Raw genomic sequence first — 18,168 nt, 5'->3', positions numbered from 1 at the left:
AGACCCCACTCTCCTGGATGGAGATCGTGTCTGCTGAGGAAGTCTGCTTCCCAGTTGTCCACTCCCGGAATGAAGACAGCCGACAGAGCGCTTACATGATTTTCCACCCTAAGAAGAATCCTTGTGGCTTCCGCCATCGCGACTCTGCTTCTTGTCCCGCCTTGGCGGTTCAGATGAGCCACTGCTGTGACATTGCCTGATTGAATCAGAACCGGTAGGTTTCGAAGAAGACTCTCCGCTTGTCGAAGGCCGTTGTAAATGGCCCTGAGTTCCAACACATTGATGTGTAGACAGGACTCCTGGTCTGACCAAAGACCCTGAAAATTTTTTCCCTGTGTGACCGCTCCCCATCCTCGGAGGCTCGCGTCCGTGGTAACCAGGATCCAATCCTGAATTCCGAACCTGCGACCCTCCAGCAGGTGAGCACTTTGTAACCACCACAGGAGAGACACTCTGGCCCCTGGGGACAGAGTTATTTTCCGATGTAAGTGCAGATGGGACCCAGACCACTTGTCCAGAAGGTCCCATTGAAAAGTCCTTGCATGGAACCTTTCCGAAGGGAATGGCCTCGTAGGCCGCCACCATTTTTCCCAGAACTCGCGTGCATTGGTGAACTGACACCCTTTTCGGTTTTAGCAAGTCTCTGACCATATTCTGGATGTCCTGGGCTTTCTCTATTGGGAGGAAGACCTTCATTTGTTCCGTATCCAGTATCATACCTAGGAACGGTAGTCGAGTTGTCGGAATCAACTGTGACTTCGGTAGATTTAGAATCCAACCGTGTTGCTGGAGCACTCTCAGAGAGAGCGCCACACTGCTCAGCAATTTCTCCCTTGATCTCGCTTTTATCAGATCATCCAAGTATGGGATAATTGTGACTCCATGCTTGCGCAGGACCACCATCATTTCCGCCATTATCTTGGTGAAAATCCTCGGGGCCGTGGAAAGTCCAAACGGCAACGTCTGAAATTGGTAATGACAATCCTGTACAGCGAATCTCAGGTATTCCTGATGGGGGGCATAAATGGGGACATGAAGGTACGCATCCTTTATGTCCAGAGACACCATAAACTCGCCCTCCTCCATGTTGGCTATTATCGCTCTGAGTGATTCCATTTTGAATTTGAATCTTTTTTTGTACAGGTTTAGGGATTTCAGATTCAAAATAGGTCTGACCAACCGTCCGGTTTCGGGACCACAAAGAGGGTTGAGTAGTAACCTCTTCCCTGCTGGTGCAGGGGAACCTCGATTATCACTTGCTGTATACACAGCGTTTGAATTGCAGCTAACACTATATCCCTTTCCGATGTGGAAGCTGGTAGGGCCGATTTGAAAAATCGGCGCGGGGGCACCTCCTCGAATTCCAATTTGTAACCCTGGGAAACTATTTCCAACACCCAGGGATTCAGGTCTGAACTGACCCAGGCCTGACTGAAAAGTCGAAGACGTGCCCCCACCGGTGCGGCCTCCCTCAGGGGAGCCCCAGCGTCATGCTGTGGGTTTTGGAGCAGCTGGGGAGGACTTTTGTTCCTGGGCACCTGCCGAAGCAGGTGCTCTTTTGCCTCTGCCCTTACCTCTGGCGAGGAAAGAGGATCCCCGACCTCTTCTGGACTTGTGCAACCGAAAGGACTGCATCTGATAGGGTGTTACTTTCTTTTGCTGTTGGGGAATATATGGTAAAAAGTTTGATTTACCTGCTGTAGCTGTGGAAACCAGGTCCGTCAGCCCATCCCCAAACAATACATCACCCTTATAGGGTAGTACTTCCATATGTTTTTTGGAATCCGTATCACCCGTCCATTGGCGAGTCCATAAGGATCTTCTCGCTGAGATAGACATGGCATTGGCCCTAGAAGCTAGCAATCCAACGTCCCTTTGAGCATCCCTCATAAATAAGACTGCGTCTTTTATGTGGGCTAGAGTTAAGAATATAGTATCCTTATCCATATTATCAAAGTGATCTGTCAGCTCATCTGTCCAAGCTGCAATTGCGCTACACACCCATGCCGACGCAATTGTCGGTCTTAGCACAGCACCTGTATGAGAATAAATATACTTTAAGGTAGTTTCTTGCCTGCGATCTGCAGGGTTCTTAAGGGCCGCTGTGTCAGGAGACGGTAGCGCCACTTTCTTGGACAAGCGCGTCAGGGCCTTGTCCACAGTGGGGGATGATTCCCAAATCTCCCTGTCCTGTTTAGGGAAGGGGTATACCATATAAATTCTTTTGGGGATCTGCGGTCTCTTTTCCGGAGTCTCCCAAGCTTTTCCAAAGAAATCATTTAATTCATGAGATGCGGGAAAATTAATAATCTGTTTCTTTCCCTTAAACATGTGTACCCTTGTGTCGGGAACCGAGGGTTCATCCTCAATATGTAACACATCCCTTATTGCCACAATCATACACTGAATGGTTTTAGTCACCATAGGGTGCAATTTTACTTCGTCGTAGTCGACACTGGAGTCAGAATCCGTGTCGGTAGTAGTGTCTTGTGTTAAGGGACGCTTTTGAGACCCCGACGGGCCCTGTGAGTCGGTCCAATCCGAGGATTGACCCCCTGATGTCCCCCCTAATTCAGCCTTATCAAGCCTTTTCTGTAAAGATGCCACACTTGCATTCAACATATGCCACATGTCCATCCAATCCGGAGTCGGCACAACCGACGGGGACACACCACTCATTTGCTCCACCTCCTCCTTGGAGAAGCCTTTCGCCTCAGACATGTCGACACACACGTACCGACACCCCACACAGGGATTAACCTATAAGGGGACAAAACCCCAACCAGGCCCTTAGGAAAGACAGAGAGAGTATGCCAGCACACACCAGCGCTTAAAAACACTGGAAAAAATATGACCAGATAGCGCTTTTTTATATATAATATACCAATTCCCACTCACTGCGTCGCTAATGTGCCCCCCTCCTCTTTTTTCCAGCCTGTGAAGTTCAGCAGGGGAGAGACCAGGGACCCAGCGTTCATGCATGCAGCTTCTGTGGAGAAAATGGCGCTGGTTAGTGCTGAGGATCAAGCCCCGCCCACCCGACGGCAGGCTTCGGTCCCAGTGACTTTTCTATTAAAATGGCGGGGGATCTTAGATTTACTGCCTCCGCAGCCTAATCTATCTGAATTTGGCCAAAAGTGTGGAATATTGCTGCCCAGGGCGCCCCCCCCCCCCCCCTGCACCCTTCAGTGCTGCTCTGTGTGTGTGTGTGACTGGGAGCAATGGCGCGCAGCTTACCGCTGCGCGCCTTACCTCATGAAGATCTGATGTCTTCTGCCGCCTAAGATGTCTTCTGCCTTCTCATCCGGCTTCTATCTTCGGCATCTGTGAGGAGTACGGCGGCGCGGCTCCGGGACGAACCCCAGGTGAGACCTGTGTTCCGACTCCCTCTGGAGCTAATGGTGTCCAGTAGCCTTAGAAGCAGTGCCCAACTTGACAAGCCAGCTCTGCTTCTCTCTCTCCTCGGTCCCACGATGCAGGGAGCCTGTTGCCAACAGGACTCCCTGAAAATAAAAAACCTAACAAAATTCTTTTTCAACAGAAAACTCTGGAGAGCTCTCTGCAGTGCACTCATTCTCCTCTGGGCACAAGATCTAACTGAGGTCTGGAGGAGGGGCATAGAGGGAGGAGCCAGTGCACACCCATAGTCAAAGTTCTTTTTAGGTGCCCTATCTCCTGCGGAGCCCGTCTATACCCCATGGTCCTTACGGAGTCCCCAGCATCCTCTAGGACGTAAGAGAAATTAGTTCAACCAACTGTCAATTTAAACAAGACACTGACCTATAAATTATAAAAGTAAATGTTCTGGTCTCACAATTATATAGTGATTTGAAAAGAATGTAGACACTTCCAGTACTACATCTAATTCCCCTTGACCAGTACAGATAAAATCTGTGTTAAATTCTGTATATCAGAATATTTGGATTTGGGATACTTAACCTGTATATACACACACAACAATAAAGACAAAATATTCTGCAGCATAAACCAAACCTAAAATTATGCCATTTTTATTAATCCAAGTAAGGAACTAAGGTTGCGGCTTTTGTCATTCTGATGCCCGAGAAAGTTTAGATCCTTTTACACAAAAAAAAACAACAAACTATGTACTAGTGTTCGGAAAGGTTTGCACTTATGAACTCTACAAAACCTAATTGTAGTGAATTACGCTCTTACATGATGTAATCCAGCACATTTTTATTATTATCCTTTATGTTATCAGTAACAAAACAAAATTCCTGTACAAGTTACCACACAAAAAAAAAAAAAAAGAAAAAAAAAAAAGGAGCCTTGTTTAAAACATATGTACAAAACAAATATACACTGTGTAAATATTCAAAATGATAAAAAACAAAAAGGATAAACAGGTCAAATGCAAATTTTACTTTGGATGTTTAGGATTATTTTTTTATTCACATTTTGTTATATAATATAATAGTTTTTGATGTTAGTATCAAAGTTTTACTGGTTGTAGTATTGAATCATAACCTGTACGTTGAACATTAACAACCAATTATAACACTGCTAAGAACAATTAAACTTGATTATTGAAATGATGATTTTTTTTTTTTTTAAATGTGTAAAACCTAGTTTTAAAATACTACTACCAGTTATTCCTAACAGTAACTAACCCCATGCTGCATATTTGCATAAAGAGCTAGATCATACTGAAATAAGATGAAGTCACCTTCATGATGATTGGAGTATTAGCCACAACAAAGTCCCGCAGAAGTTACAAAACAAAGCTTTGTGTAAACATCAGTACAAAATATAAAATACACTGTGTACATTATCAAAATGACAAAAAACAAACAAAAAGGATAAACAGGTCAAACGCAATTTTTACTTTGAATGTTTAGAAAAATGTATCTCCATCCCATGTGAGAGTCCCTGATGTCTCCCCTGAAGGTCTTGAGCAAAGAGGAATAAAATAAAAGGCTGATTTCTCAGCGGTTCCACAGGCTGTTTCGGCTCTGTATTATGCAGCCCAGTCCTGGAAGCGGAAAGTGTCACTTGCGATCTTCCATACACTGTTGGCTGTGGTGGTGTGTAGAGTCAGTAAGAACTGCTGGTTAAAGTAATGAAGTTTATTTCCTTCAAACTTCACTGAGCCATGGGTAACCACCAACACAGTCTTCTGCCCTTGTGTAGCTTGTTCTTTAGGAGAAATGAAGAGCACAGCATTAACGCAATTGTCTGTCACCAGATAAGATCAGCTTTATCCCACAAGTTATGCCAAGTACTACGGCATAATTCAAAATAAATAGTTCATTATTAGGATAGGTTTTACTATTTCTTTAGTGTCATTAAAAAAAAAAAAACCCACAAAAAAATAAATAAAAAATATTTACTCACCAGTAAATCTATTTCTCGTAGTCTGTAGTGGATGCTGGGGACTCCGTAAGGACCATGGGGAATAGACGGGCTCCGCAGGAGACTGGGCACTCTAAGAAAGAATTAGGACTACTGATGTGCACTGGCTCCTCCCTCTATGCCCCTCCTCCAGACCTCAGTTAAGGAAACTGTGCCCGGAAGAGCTGACATTACAAGGAAAGGATTTTGGAATCCAGGGTAAGACTCATACCAGCCACACCGTATAACTTGTGATAACATACCCAGTTAACAGTATGAACAATAACAGAGCATCAGACAACCTGATGCAAACATAACATAACCCTTAGTTAAGCAATAACTATACACCAGTATTGCAGAAGTCGTCCGCAGTTGGGACGGGCGCCCAGCATCCACTACGGACTACGAGAAATAGATTTACCGGTGAGTAAAATCTTATTTTCTCTAACGTCCTAGTGGATGCTGGGGACTCCGTAAGGACCATGGGGATTATACCAAAGCTCCCAAACGGGCGGGAGAGTGCGGATGACTCTGCAGCACCGAATGGGCAAACACAAGGTCCTCCTCAGTCAGGGTATCAAACTTGTAGAATTTTGCAAAAGTGTTTGAACCCGACCAAGTAGCTGCTCGGCAAAGCTGTAATGCCGAGACCCCTCGGGCAGCCGCCCAAGAACAGCCCACTTTCCTTGTGGAATGGACTTTTACGGATTTTGGATGCGGCAATCCAGCCGCAGAATGAGCCTGCTGAATCGTGTTAGAGCCAGCGAGCAATAGTTTGCTTTGAAGCAGGAGCACCCAGCTTGTTGGATGAATACAGGATAAACAGCGAGTCAGTTTTCCTGACTCCAGCCGTTCTGGCTACATAAATCTTCAAAGCCCTGACTACATCAAGTAACTTGGAATCCTCCAAGTCACGAGTAGCCGCAGGCACCACAATAGGTTGGTTCAAATGAAAAGATGACACCACTTTTGGCAGAAATTGCGGACGAGTCCGTAATTCTGTCCTGTCCATATGGAAAACCAGATGGGGGCTTTTACGTGACAAAACCGCCAATTCTGACACCCGCCTAGCCAAAGCTAAGGCCACCAGCATGACCACCTTCCACGTGAGATATTTTAACTCTACGGTTTTAAGTGGCTTAAACCAGTGTGATTTCAGGAAACTCAACACCACGTTAAGATCCCAAGGTGCCACTGGTGGCACAAAAGGGGCTGAATATGCAGCACTCCCTTTACAAACGTCTGAACTTCAGGAAGAGAAGCCAGTTCCTTTTGAAAGAAAATGGACAGGGCTGAAATCTGGACCTTAATGGACCCCAATTTTAAGCCCAAAGTCACTCCCGACTGTAGGAAGTGAAGGAAACGGCCCAGCTGGAATTCCTCTGTAGGGGCATTCCTGGCCTCACACCAAGCAACATATTTGCGCCATATACGGTGATAATGCTTAGCCGTCACGTCCTTCCTAGCCTTTATTAGCGTAGGAATAACCTCATCCGGAATGCCTTTTTGTGTTAGGATCCGGCGTTCAACCGCCATGCCGTCAAACGCAGCCGCGGTAAGTCTTGGAACAGACAGGGCCCTTGTTGCAACAGATCCTGTCTGAGAGGCAGAGGCCATGGGTCCTCTGAACATTTCTTGCAGTTCCGGATACCAAGTCCTTCTTGGCCAATCCAGAACAATAAGTATTGTTCTCACTCCTCTTTTTCTTACGATTCTCAGCACCTTGGGTATGAGGAAGAGGAGGAAACACATAAACCGACTGGAACACCCACGGTGTCACTAGTGCGTCCACAGCTATCGCCTGAGGGTCTCTTGACCTGGCGCAATACATTTGTAGCTTTTTGTTGAAGCGGGACGCCATCATGTCCACCTGTGGCAGTTCCCATCGATTTGTAATCTGTGTGAAGACTTCTTGATGAAGTCCCCACTCTCCCGGGTGTAGGTCGTGCCTGCTGAGGAAGTCTGCTTCCCAATTGTCCACTCCCGGAATGAACACTGCTGACAGTGCTTGCACGTGATTCTCCGCCCAGCGAAGAACTCTGGTGGCTTCTGCCATCACCACCCTACTTCTTGTGCCGCTCTGGCGGTTTACATGAGCCACTGCAGTGATGTTGTCTGACTAAATCAGCACCGGTTGGTTGCGAAGCAGATGCTCCGTTTGACTCAGGGCGTTGTATATGGCCCTTAGTTCCAGGATATTGATGTACAGACAAGTTTCCTGACTTGACCACAGCCCTTGGAAGTTTCTTCCCTGAGTGACTGCCCCCCATCCTCGGAGGCTTGCATCCGTGGTCACCAGGACCTAGTCCTGTATGCCGAACCTGCGGCCCTCGAGAAGGTGAGCACTCTGCAGCCACCACAGAAGAGACACCCTGGCCCTGGGGGATAGGGTGATCAGCCGATGCATCTGAAGATGCGATCCGGACCACTTGTCCAACAGGTCCCACTGAAAGTTCCTCGCATGGAACCTGCCGAAGGGAATGGCTTCGTAAGACGCCACCATCTTTCCCAGGACTCGTGTGCATTGATGCACCGACACCTGATTTGGTTTTAAGAGGCCTCTGACCAGAGTCACGAGCTCCTGAGCCTTCTCCGCCTGGAGAAAAACCTTCTTCTGGTCTGTGTCCAGAATCATGCCCAGGAAGGGCAGACGCGTCGTAGGAATCAGCTGCGACCTTGGAATATTCAGAATCCAGCCGTGCTGTTGCAACACTTCCCGAGAGTGTGCTACGCTGATCAGCAACTGCTCTCTGGACCTCGCCTTTATGAGGAGATCGTACCAGTATGAGATAATTGTGACTCCTTGATTTCGCAGAAGCCCATCATTTCTGCCATTACCTTGGTAAATATTCTCGGTGCCGTGGACAGATCAAACGGCAACGTCTGGAATGGGTAATGACAATCCTGTACCACAAATCTGAGGTACGCCTGATGAGGTGGATAAATGGGGACATGAAGGTATGCATCCTTTATGTCCAGAGACACCATAAAATCCCCCCCTTCCAGGCTTGCGATGACCGCTCTGAGCGATTCCATCTTAAACTTGAACCTTTTCAGGTATATGTTAAGGGATTTTAAATTCAATATGGGTCTCACCGAACCGTCCGGTTTCGGTACTACAAACATGGTCGAATAATAACCCTTTCCTTGTTGAAGGAGAGGAATCTTGACCACCACCTGCTGAAGATACAATTTGTGAATTGCAGTTAACACTGTTTCCCTCTCATGGGGGGGAAGCCGGCAGGGCCGTCGGTGAGGGGGCATCTTCTCAAAGTCCAGCTTGCATCCCTGAGACACAATATCTATTGCCCAGGGATCTAACAGGGAGTGAACCCACTTGTGGCTGAACTTACGCAGGCGTGCCCCCACCGGGCCTAGCTCCGCCTGTGGAGCCCCAGCGACATGCGGTGGATTATTGTAGAGGCCGGGGAGGACTTCTGTTCCTTAAACCTAGCTGTGTTGTGCAGCTTCTTTCCTCTGCCCCCGCCTCTGGCAAGAAAGGACGCACCTCGGACTTTCTTGTTTCTTTGTTCTAAAGGCTGCATTTGATAATGTCGTGCTTTCTTAGGCTGTGCAGGAATATAAGGCAAAACATCAGAATTACCAGCTATAGCTGTGGAGACCAGGTCAGAGAACCCTTCTCCACACAATCCTCAGCCTTCCATATGCCTCTTAAGTCGGCATCATCTGTCCATTGCATATTCTACAGGACACGTCAAGCAGAAACCTACATAGCTTTGTCTCTAGGACCCAGTATACTCATGTCTCTTTGGGCATGTTTTTATATATATATATATATATAGATCTCTTAAGACAGCATTAATATATATATATATCTATATATATCTACATACTAGGGTCTCAATCTCTGCTGATAAGGTAACTGTCCACGCTGCCCCAGCGCTATAAACCCATGCCGACACAATCGCCGGTCTGAGTAGTGTACCAGAATGTACACGCTATCTGCAGGATCCCTGAGAACAGCTACGACAGGTTACCTTTTGGGCAAACGTGACACCCTAGGGAAAGATTCCCATTGTATCCTGGCCCTAGTGGGGAAAGGATACTGCCTGAGAATTCTTTGTGGGAAACTGCAGTCTCTTGTCTGGAGATTCCCGCTCTTTTTCCTCATGAGAGGAGGGAAATTTACCTCAGCTTTCTTCCCCTTAAACATGTGTACCCTTGTGTCAGGGACAGATGAGTCATCAGTGATATACAAATCATCTTTTATTACAATAATCATATATTGAATACTTTTCTGCCATTTTGGCTGTAACTTTGCATTATCGTAGTCGACACTGGAGTCAATCTCCGTGTCGACATCAGTGTTTATTATTTTGGATAGTGAGCATTGAGAGACACTGAAGGTCTCTGCGACAGAGTGACAGACATGGGTAGATTTCCTGTCTGTTCTCTAATCTTTTGTGCAATAAATTCACCTTAGCACTTAATTACACATATCCAACAGGTGTCGACGGAGACACCCTCACACACACATATTTGCTCTATCTCCTCCTTAGGGGAGCCTTTTACCTCAGACATGTCGACACACACGTACCGACACACCACACACACAGGGGATGCTCTATTTGAAGACAGTTCCCCCACAAGGCCCTTTGGAGAGACAGAGAGAGAGTATGCCAGCACACACCCCAGCGCTATATGACCCAGGAATCACACAGTAACGTAGTGTTAACCCAGTAGCTGCTGTATATATTGTTTTTACACCAATTTATGTGCCCCCCCTCTCTTTTTACCCTCTTCTTCTGCAGGGGAGAGCCTCGGGAGCTTCCTCTCAGCGGAGCTGTGGAGAGAAAATTGCGCTGGTGAGTGCCGAGGAAGAAGCCCCACCCCCTCAGCGGCGGGCTTCTGTCCCGCGATTTTGTGTAAAATAATGGCGGGGGCTCATGCATATATAAAGTGCCCAGCTGTATATATGCCCTATTTTGCCAGGAGGTACTCAATTGCTGCCCAAGGCGCCCCCCCTTGCGCCCTGCACCCTACAGTGACTGGAGTGTGTGGGTGTAATGTGGGAGCAATGGCGCACAGCTGCAGTGCTGTGCGCTACCTCATATGAAGACAGGAGTCTTCTGCCGCCGATTTTGACGTCTTCTTGCTTCACCCGCCGGCTTCTGTCTTCTGGCTCTGCGAGGGGGACGGCGGCGCAGCTCCGGGAACGGACAACCAAGGTTAAGTTCCTGTGTTCGATCCCTCTGGAGCTAATGGTGTCCAGTAGCCTAAGAAGGGCAACCTAGCCGCAGTTAGTAGGTTTGCTTCTCTCCCCTCAGTCCCACGTAGCAGAGAGTCTGTTGCCAGCAGAAGCTCTCTGAAAATAAAAAACCTAACTAAAATACTTTCTTATTAGCAAGCTCAGGAGAGCTCACTAAAATGCACCCACTCCGTCCGGGCACAGATTCTAACTGAGGTCTGGAGGAGGGGCATAGAGGGAGGAGCCAGTGCACACCAGTAGTCCTAATTCTTAGAGTGCCCAGTCTCCTGCGGAGCCCGTCTATTCCCCATGGTCCTTACGGAGTACCCAGCATCCACTAGGACGTTAGAGAAACACCTGTTAAACCTGTTAGCTGTATAATAATGTTATGTACATTAACAAGGTAGTACTATACTGTAAAGCATGTTAATTATGTTGGCTTCAGAAGTTGAATTGTTCACCTGGGGGATTGCTGTGGAGGGCTGGTTGGCCTGAGGGGCCCCCTTAGTTGTGGGTTTGCCTGGGGGGAGGCTGCTCAGTAGTATGGCTGGGGAAGGGGGGGGGGGGGGGGGGGGCGGGTTTGTGTGGGCGGTGGGGCGGGTGGACAACAGTTGTCTGGCTCCAACACTTTCATCCTGGCTCCTAGATTTTAGAAAAAATAGTAAAGCCCTGCCCTAATAAGCTTTCTTACTACGGATATTGGCTCCGTTTAATGGTCTAATTAATTTGTAACACGATTGTATCAAGTCCTAAGAGCGCGAAAAGGGGTAAAATGTTCTGCCCAGCAAACCTTTGCCCGGTTGAAACCGGGCACCACAGCTAGTTTAGTTTTAATCTTGCTGCAGTAGTTGTTCAGAATGATGACAAACAGTACATTATGTAATTATTATAAGAGAAGCATACTAATTATTCAGAAGTTCTAATACAGTCATGGTCATGGAAAGAATACGATGTGATGACAGCTCTTACCATGAACAGGCTGGCAATCAATCATATTGACTTGAAATTCGCTGGTTGGCAACATGTCAAAGAACTTAATGAGCGCTTCCTGTCCCGCTACAGGACTGCCATTCCACACTAACGTAGCCGTGTCCCTGTACAACTTGGTCAGTTGCTGCAAGCGGAAGGATAGATGTTTTTAGAAAATAAAGCACTAACATTTGTGTAGGCCTATAGCTTTAAATGCACATTTGTAGAAAGTATAGCCACAATTTGTTAGAATATAGGCGGAGCCATCAGATCCTGATAGACTATCACTCCGCTAAATAATATATAGATGTGCCTCACACACCTTGCCTCAACACAAGATGCAGTGGCAGATACCTGGTGTGAGTAAGCAGCCAGGTCCCATGCAACTCTGTTTATGTCTAACGTCTTTTGCTGAAAAGGAGTCTTATTCACACCGCAATGGGAGACTGTTCTGATTGATATGAATTACACAAGAGAGAGAAGACTCCGGTGGGGAGCACTCTACTCCAGAGAAACACAGTGCATCTGGAAAGTATTCACAGCACTTCACTTTTTACACATTTTGTTACAGCCTTATTCCAAAATGGAAAAAAAATAATTTTTTCCCCTCAAAATTCTACACACAATACCCCATAATGAAAACATGAAAACAGTTTGAGAGTTTTGCAAATTTATCAAAAATAAAAAACGAAGTTTACTCAATACTTTGTTGAGGCACCTTTGGCAGCAATTACAGCCTCGAGTCTTTTTGAATATGATGCCACAAGCTTGGCACACCTATCTTTGGCCAGTTTCACCCATTCCTCTTTGCAGCACCTGTCAAGCTCCATCAGGTTGGATGGGAAGCGTTGGTGCACAGCCATCTTCAGATCTCTCCAGAGATGTTCAATCGGATTCAAGTCTGGGCTCCGGTTGGGCCACTCAAGGACATTCAGAGTTGTCCTGAAGCCACTCCCTTGATATCTGGGGTGTGTGCTTAGTGTCGTTGTCCTGCTGAAATATGAACCGTCGCCCCAGTCTGAGGTCAAGAGCGCTCTGGAGCAGGTTTTCATCCAGGTTGTCTCTGTACATTGCTGCATTCATCTTATCCTCTATCCTGACTAGTCTCCAAGTTCCTGCCGCCGAAAAACATCCCAACAGCATGATGCTGCCATCACCATGCTTCACTGTAGGGATGATATTGGCCTGGTTTAATCCAAACATGACGCCTGGCATTCACGCCAAAGAGTTCAATCTTTGTCTCAAACCAGAGAATTTTGTTTCTCATGGTCTGAGAGTCCTTCAGGTGCATTTTGGCAAACTCCAGGCAGGTTGCCATGTGCATTTTACTAAGGAGTGGCTTCTGTCTGGCCACTCAACCATACAGGCCTGATTGGTGGATTGCTGCAGAGATGGTCGTCTTTCTGGAAGGTTCTCCTCTTTCCACAGAGGAATGCTGTAGCTCTGACAGAGTGACCATTGGGAATTTGGTGACCTCCCTGACTAGTGCTCTTCTCCCCCGATCGCTCAGTTTAGACAGCCGGCCAGCTCTGGGAAGAGTCCTGGTGGTTCCGAACTTCTCCCATTTATGGATGATGGAAGCCACTGTGCTCATTCGGACATTCAAAGCAGATATTTTTCTGTTCCCTTTCCCAGATTTGTGCTTCCAGACAATCCTGTCTCGGAGGTCTACAGACAATTCCATTGACTTCATGCTTGGTGTGTGCTCAAACATGCACTGTCAAGTGTGGGACCTTATTTAGACAGGTGTGTTCCTTTCCAAATCATGTCCAATCAACTGAATTTACCACAGGTGTACTCCAATTAAGCTGTAGGAACAGTGCAAGGATGATCAGTGGAGACAAGATGCACATGAGCTCAATTTTGAGCTTCATGGCAAAGGCTGTGAATACTTACGTACATGTGACTTTTTATTATTTTATTTTTAAGAAATTAGCAAAAATCTCAAAAAAACAACCAATTTTTTTTTTCACATTGTCATTATGGGATATTGTGTGTAGAATTTTGAGGTAAAAAATTAATTTATTCCATTTTAGAATAAGGCTGTAACATAACAAATCTGGAAAAGTAGGATTTTGGTACTTACCAGGTAAATCCTTTTCTTTGAATCCATAGGGGGCACTGGAGTACTCTTGGGATATGGACGGGGCGTAGCCGGGAATGGCACATTTAAATATTTAAATTAGTAACTGGTCACCCCCTCCATACTCCCATAGAGACTTCAGTATTTTTACTGAGCCGAACAGGAGCGAGAGAGAGGATGAACCATAGAGAATTACATATAACATAATATAACGGTCAACACTAAAGTTGACACATAACGTAAATTATAACTGTCAACACTAAAGTTGACACATAACGTAAATTATAACGGTCAACACTAAAGTTGACACATAACGTAACTGACAACTAAACAGTTTACCCCATAATAGATATCACCGTAACATCATATCCATTGGTGATAATGTGTTCTCATAAGATCCACTGAGCTTACCACAAGACAGGGAAAACTGCTCTGGGTGGGCGTCCAGTGCCCCCTATGGATTCAAAGAAAAGGATTTACCTGGTAAGTACCAAAATCCTACTTTCTTTTTCATCCACTAGGGGTCACTGGAGTACTCTTGGGACGTACCAAAGTTTCCCCCTTGGGCGGGAGAGCTGTTTGGCACCTATAACACTAGACGGCCAAAGCTATATGCTGATGCCGTAAACGTAGCAAACTTGCAAAAGCGCACAACGTGTGCACTGATGGTCATGCACCGATGACCCTGTAGCAGCTTCTCTAAGTTGTTTCTTAGAAGGTCCACGACCTGCTGCGTATGACGTTCACAAGGAACGTGTGAAACGGCCTGACACTGATGAAGGCGGTTGTAGCCTATGATGAAGCTAAGCCTGACGTATGGTATAAGGTCTGCTTGGAAGCTGACAAAGCCAAGTTAACTACATTACAGAGAACAAACTGTGTGTCTGTGTTACGTACAGTTGATGTTTGGGCTACATAAAACGCGCAGAGCGCGTACCACATCTCAAGTAATTGAAGTTCCTGAACCTACTGGTAACACAGGAACTACGATTGATTAAGTGATGTATAACATCTTTGGGAAGAAAACGGAATTTGTGCGAAGTTCCGCTCTATGATCATAAAACACCAGATATGGTGACTTGCATGAGAAGGCACCCAATGTTAAAACACGCCTTGCTAAGGCTAAGCGAAACTGTTTTCCAAGTGAAAAGCTTAACATCCACTTGTTGTAAGGGTTCAAAATATGAAGATTGTAAGAAAAAATTAATCTAAAACCAGATTCAAGTCCCATGGTGTAGTAGGAGGTATAAATGGAGATCGTACTCTGAGGACACCTTGCAGAAAGGTGTGTACGGTCGGCAAAAGAGCCAAACGCCTGTGAAAGTAAATTGACAAGGCAGAGACCTGCACCTTTAGTGTAGATAAACATAGTCCTCCACCTAACCCAGTCTGTAAAAATATTAAAAGAGGGGATAACTTGAAAGATGTCGGAAACGTCCGAGCTTCCCACCAACCTACATAGGCACGCCAAATTCTGTGATAATGAGCTGCCGTAACTGGCTTCCTAGCACGTAACCTGGTTGGTAGAAACAGATTCTGGAACGCCCTCCCTTAATAAGAGGGCGGTTTCAACAACCACCCCGGCAAACGCAGCTGCGCTAAAATCGGGGTAAAGAAACGGACCCTGTTGTAACAGATCCGGACGTGGCGTACGCGGTCAAGGATCGGCCGCGAGTAGTTCGCGGAGATCTGAGAACCAGGCTTTCCGAGGCCAATAAGGCACCACTAGTATGACCGTCGTGGACTCTCGTTTGGTCCGCTTTAGCAACCTAGGAAGCAGCGGAAACGGTGGAACCGATACAAAGCTGTACGGCCACACGATCGTGAGAGCATCCACTGCCTTTTGAGCTCGTGCTCTGGACACATACTGGAATGTTTTTGTTTGTTTTGTTTTTTATTGCGAGATGCCATTAGATTCCCCTGTGGGTAATGCCACTGCTGGACCAACATCTGGAACGCTTCTGAATTCAATGCCCAGTTTTCTGGATGAAAATCCTGACAGCTGGGACAATCTGCCTCCCAGCTGTCCACTCCAACACAAACACTGCCGACAATATCACCTGGTGACACTCGGCCCAATTGAGGATTCGAGCAACTTCCCGCATGCCATGCGACCTCGAATTCCTCTGCGACAGCCGTGGCGTTGTCTGACTGCACCTGGACACCGGAGCATGTGCACTGCTTGTTGCAGCGCGTTGGAAATTGCCCTGAGATACAGGTCATTTAATTGACAGCAATCTTCCATGATCTGACCAGAGACTCTGAAGTTGACAATTTTGGACCACAGCTCCCCAACCCCTGAGACTCGCGTCCGTTGCAAGAATTATCCAATTCCAGACGCCGAACATTCTCCCCGCGGTGAGATTGTGTACTTGGAGCCACCAGAGTAGTGATACTGTGGTCCTTGGAGCCAACCGCACTATTTGATGAATTTGTAGATGCGTGCAATACCATTCAGGTGAAAAATGACCTGAGTGAACTCCTGCAAACTGGAGTGCGCCACCTTCCTAGTAGTCGTCCAAATGCACCAAGATAGTCCGTGGATTGCGTACTAACTGTACGCGATGACGTACACTTTGTATTGTGTTCAGGCAGGGAAATCCGTTTATCCATGGAATCATTCCTATGCATGAATCATTTGTAACGGAATGAGGGTTGATTTCTTGAGGTTGACAATCCAACCGTGCTGAATGACGCCATTGTACGTTAGTAATGCACGTTGTAGGAATAAGCGTTGAGACGGAGCGTTGATGAGCAGATCTCCAAAGTACGGAAATGTTATCCTTCTCAGGGATCTGAGATGAGCTATTATGACAGCTTTTACTTGTGACTACCCGAGGCGCCGATAAGAAGCCAAATGGTAGCATTTGAAAGTAAGAATGGATTTTTACAGAAAACCCTAAGTAGGCCTGTGTAAATTCGAGATCCATCGTAATCCGGTATTACTGCGGATCCCACTCTGCAGTCACCGACTGCAAGTATTCCATGATGAATCTGTAGCAAGCAACGTACTGTCTGCAGGGTCAGTATCGGACTGACAGAGTCATCCAGCTTTGGAACTATCCCAAACCGAAATATAACCGCGACTCGGGTGTTGACTGCGGTATCAAACTACTGAGACTACTATAGCCTGTGTCTCTGTAGCACCGCCGTCTTGTCCTCTGACCTAGGCAGACCTGTCTTGCCCATGGCAATGACGGGAAACCGTCGACTGTATTTTCATAATCTGTGAATCCAACTGTGCGGATCCACCTAACTGTGGATGTCCACAACCGACGACCGGAGATGCTGGAACGCCATTATGGCATTGGCTTGTCAGTGGCGTAGATGTTAAGGCCACTGAAACTTGGATAGAGACCTCTCAAAGTAGGTGGCCGTACCATAACCGTAGTCTACCACATGTCCTGTAGCACGGCTGCGAAAGGACAGAGTCGTAAAGACAATATCCTGAGTAGTTCTATTCAGGAATTTGCGTAGACAATGGTAGGAAATCAGATATTCCTGCGAAAAGCAGGTGTCCAAAACAGGACCAAACCTGTAGCCAGCGCAAGGTAATGCCTCTATTCTCGTTCGAAATCCGACATCGCCTGTTAAGAACGTAGCCAAAGTGGACGTTGTGCCGCCACTAGTGAAGCTAAAAGGCGAGAACAAAAATGGCTGACGTCCACAGAAGCTGTAATCAGCGAGAAGTGGAAGGTGTTCTTCTTGTAGTGCAATGTAAACTGGAGTGCCATGCCCTACAGCCTTGTTAACCCAAACTCCCACCAAAGCAGGGCGAAGTAACATCCCTACTGCTGTGTCCTGTAGGGTATGCTCCGACGGGTAATTAAACGTCATAGACCGAAACGGACAAGGGATAACAGTTGAGAACCTGACGGACAGGCCTGTTGACATGAGGACTGGCTGTGAATCGACCGCAAACAATGCAGCTGAAACAATCATTTATAAGACAATAAGCATAATTTGTCCCCCCAGGCAGTACATGCGCTTGCATCCCAAAGAGGAGCAGCAAGGGTCTGTCTGTGCAGTCGCATTTATCCGACACACTGTCGGACCAACTTTGCAGCGAAGCTGCTTGTTTGACTTTGCATTAGACTTACTGCTCATGTACACCAAGCAGTAAGTACAGAAGGACAGACCCGTATCGTGACTTAGTACCCCGTAAGTAAAGTGTGTTTAATCTGCATTACAGTGCACGTGTGCTGTACAAAAACAATTAAAACTCCTAACACCACCCCAGCTGCAGTTGTAGTGTTGTAGTGCAGCAACTTCCTGGGAAGAACCAGGAAGTAAAGTTAAAATGGTGTCCGCCATGTGCTTGCAAGAATAGATTTTAATGTTATCTGATACATCAATCTTCACGATAATATATATATATATATCTATCTCCAAGAACAAGCTGGCACTCATGAAGACTTAATAAATGCGCAGACACAGTGATGTGATCAACGTTTCAGGGCTGCTGCCCTTTTATCAAGAGCAGCCCTGAAACGTTGATCACATCACTGTGTCTGCGCATTTATTAAGTCTTCATGAGTGCCAGCTTGTTCTTGGA

General features: G+C 46.5%; 1 protein-coding gene across 2 annotated transcripts in view; it reads right to left on the bottom strand.

Annotated features, from left to right (window-relative positions):
- Nucleotides 1–3,994: 3,994 nt before the first annotated feature.
- Nucleotides 3,995–18,168, bottom strand: part of NXT2 (nuclear transport factor 2 like export factor 2) — a 45,055-nt gene continuing 30,881 nt past the window's right edge. For both annotated transcript variants that reach the window (XM_063937296.1, XM_063937297.1), the window contains exons 3-4: nt 11,531–11,675; nt 3,995–5,157 (exon numbers count right to left, since the gene is read on the bottom strand). In XM_063937296.1, the coding sequence (XP_063793366.1) occupies nt 4,979–5,157; nt 11,531–11,675 (324 nt within the window). In that variant the 3' untranslated portion in view covers nt 3,995–4,978. The remainder of the gene's footprint in view (nt 5,158–11,530; nt 11,676–18,168) is intronic.

Source organism: Pseudophryne corroboree, chromosome 8 (genome assembly GCF_028390025.1).
Source record: "Pseudophryne corroboree isolate aPseCor3 chromosome 8, aPseCor3.hap2, whole genome shotgun sequence".
Taxonomy (NCBI): Eukaryota; Metazoa; Chordata; class Amphibia; order Anura; family Myobatrachidae; genus Pseudophryne; species Pseudophryne corroboree.
This window is presented reverse-complemented; position numbering and strand designations above follow the sequence as displayed.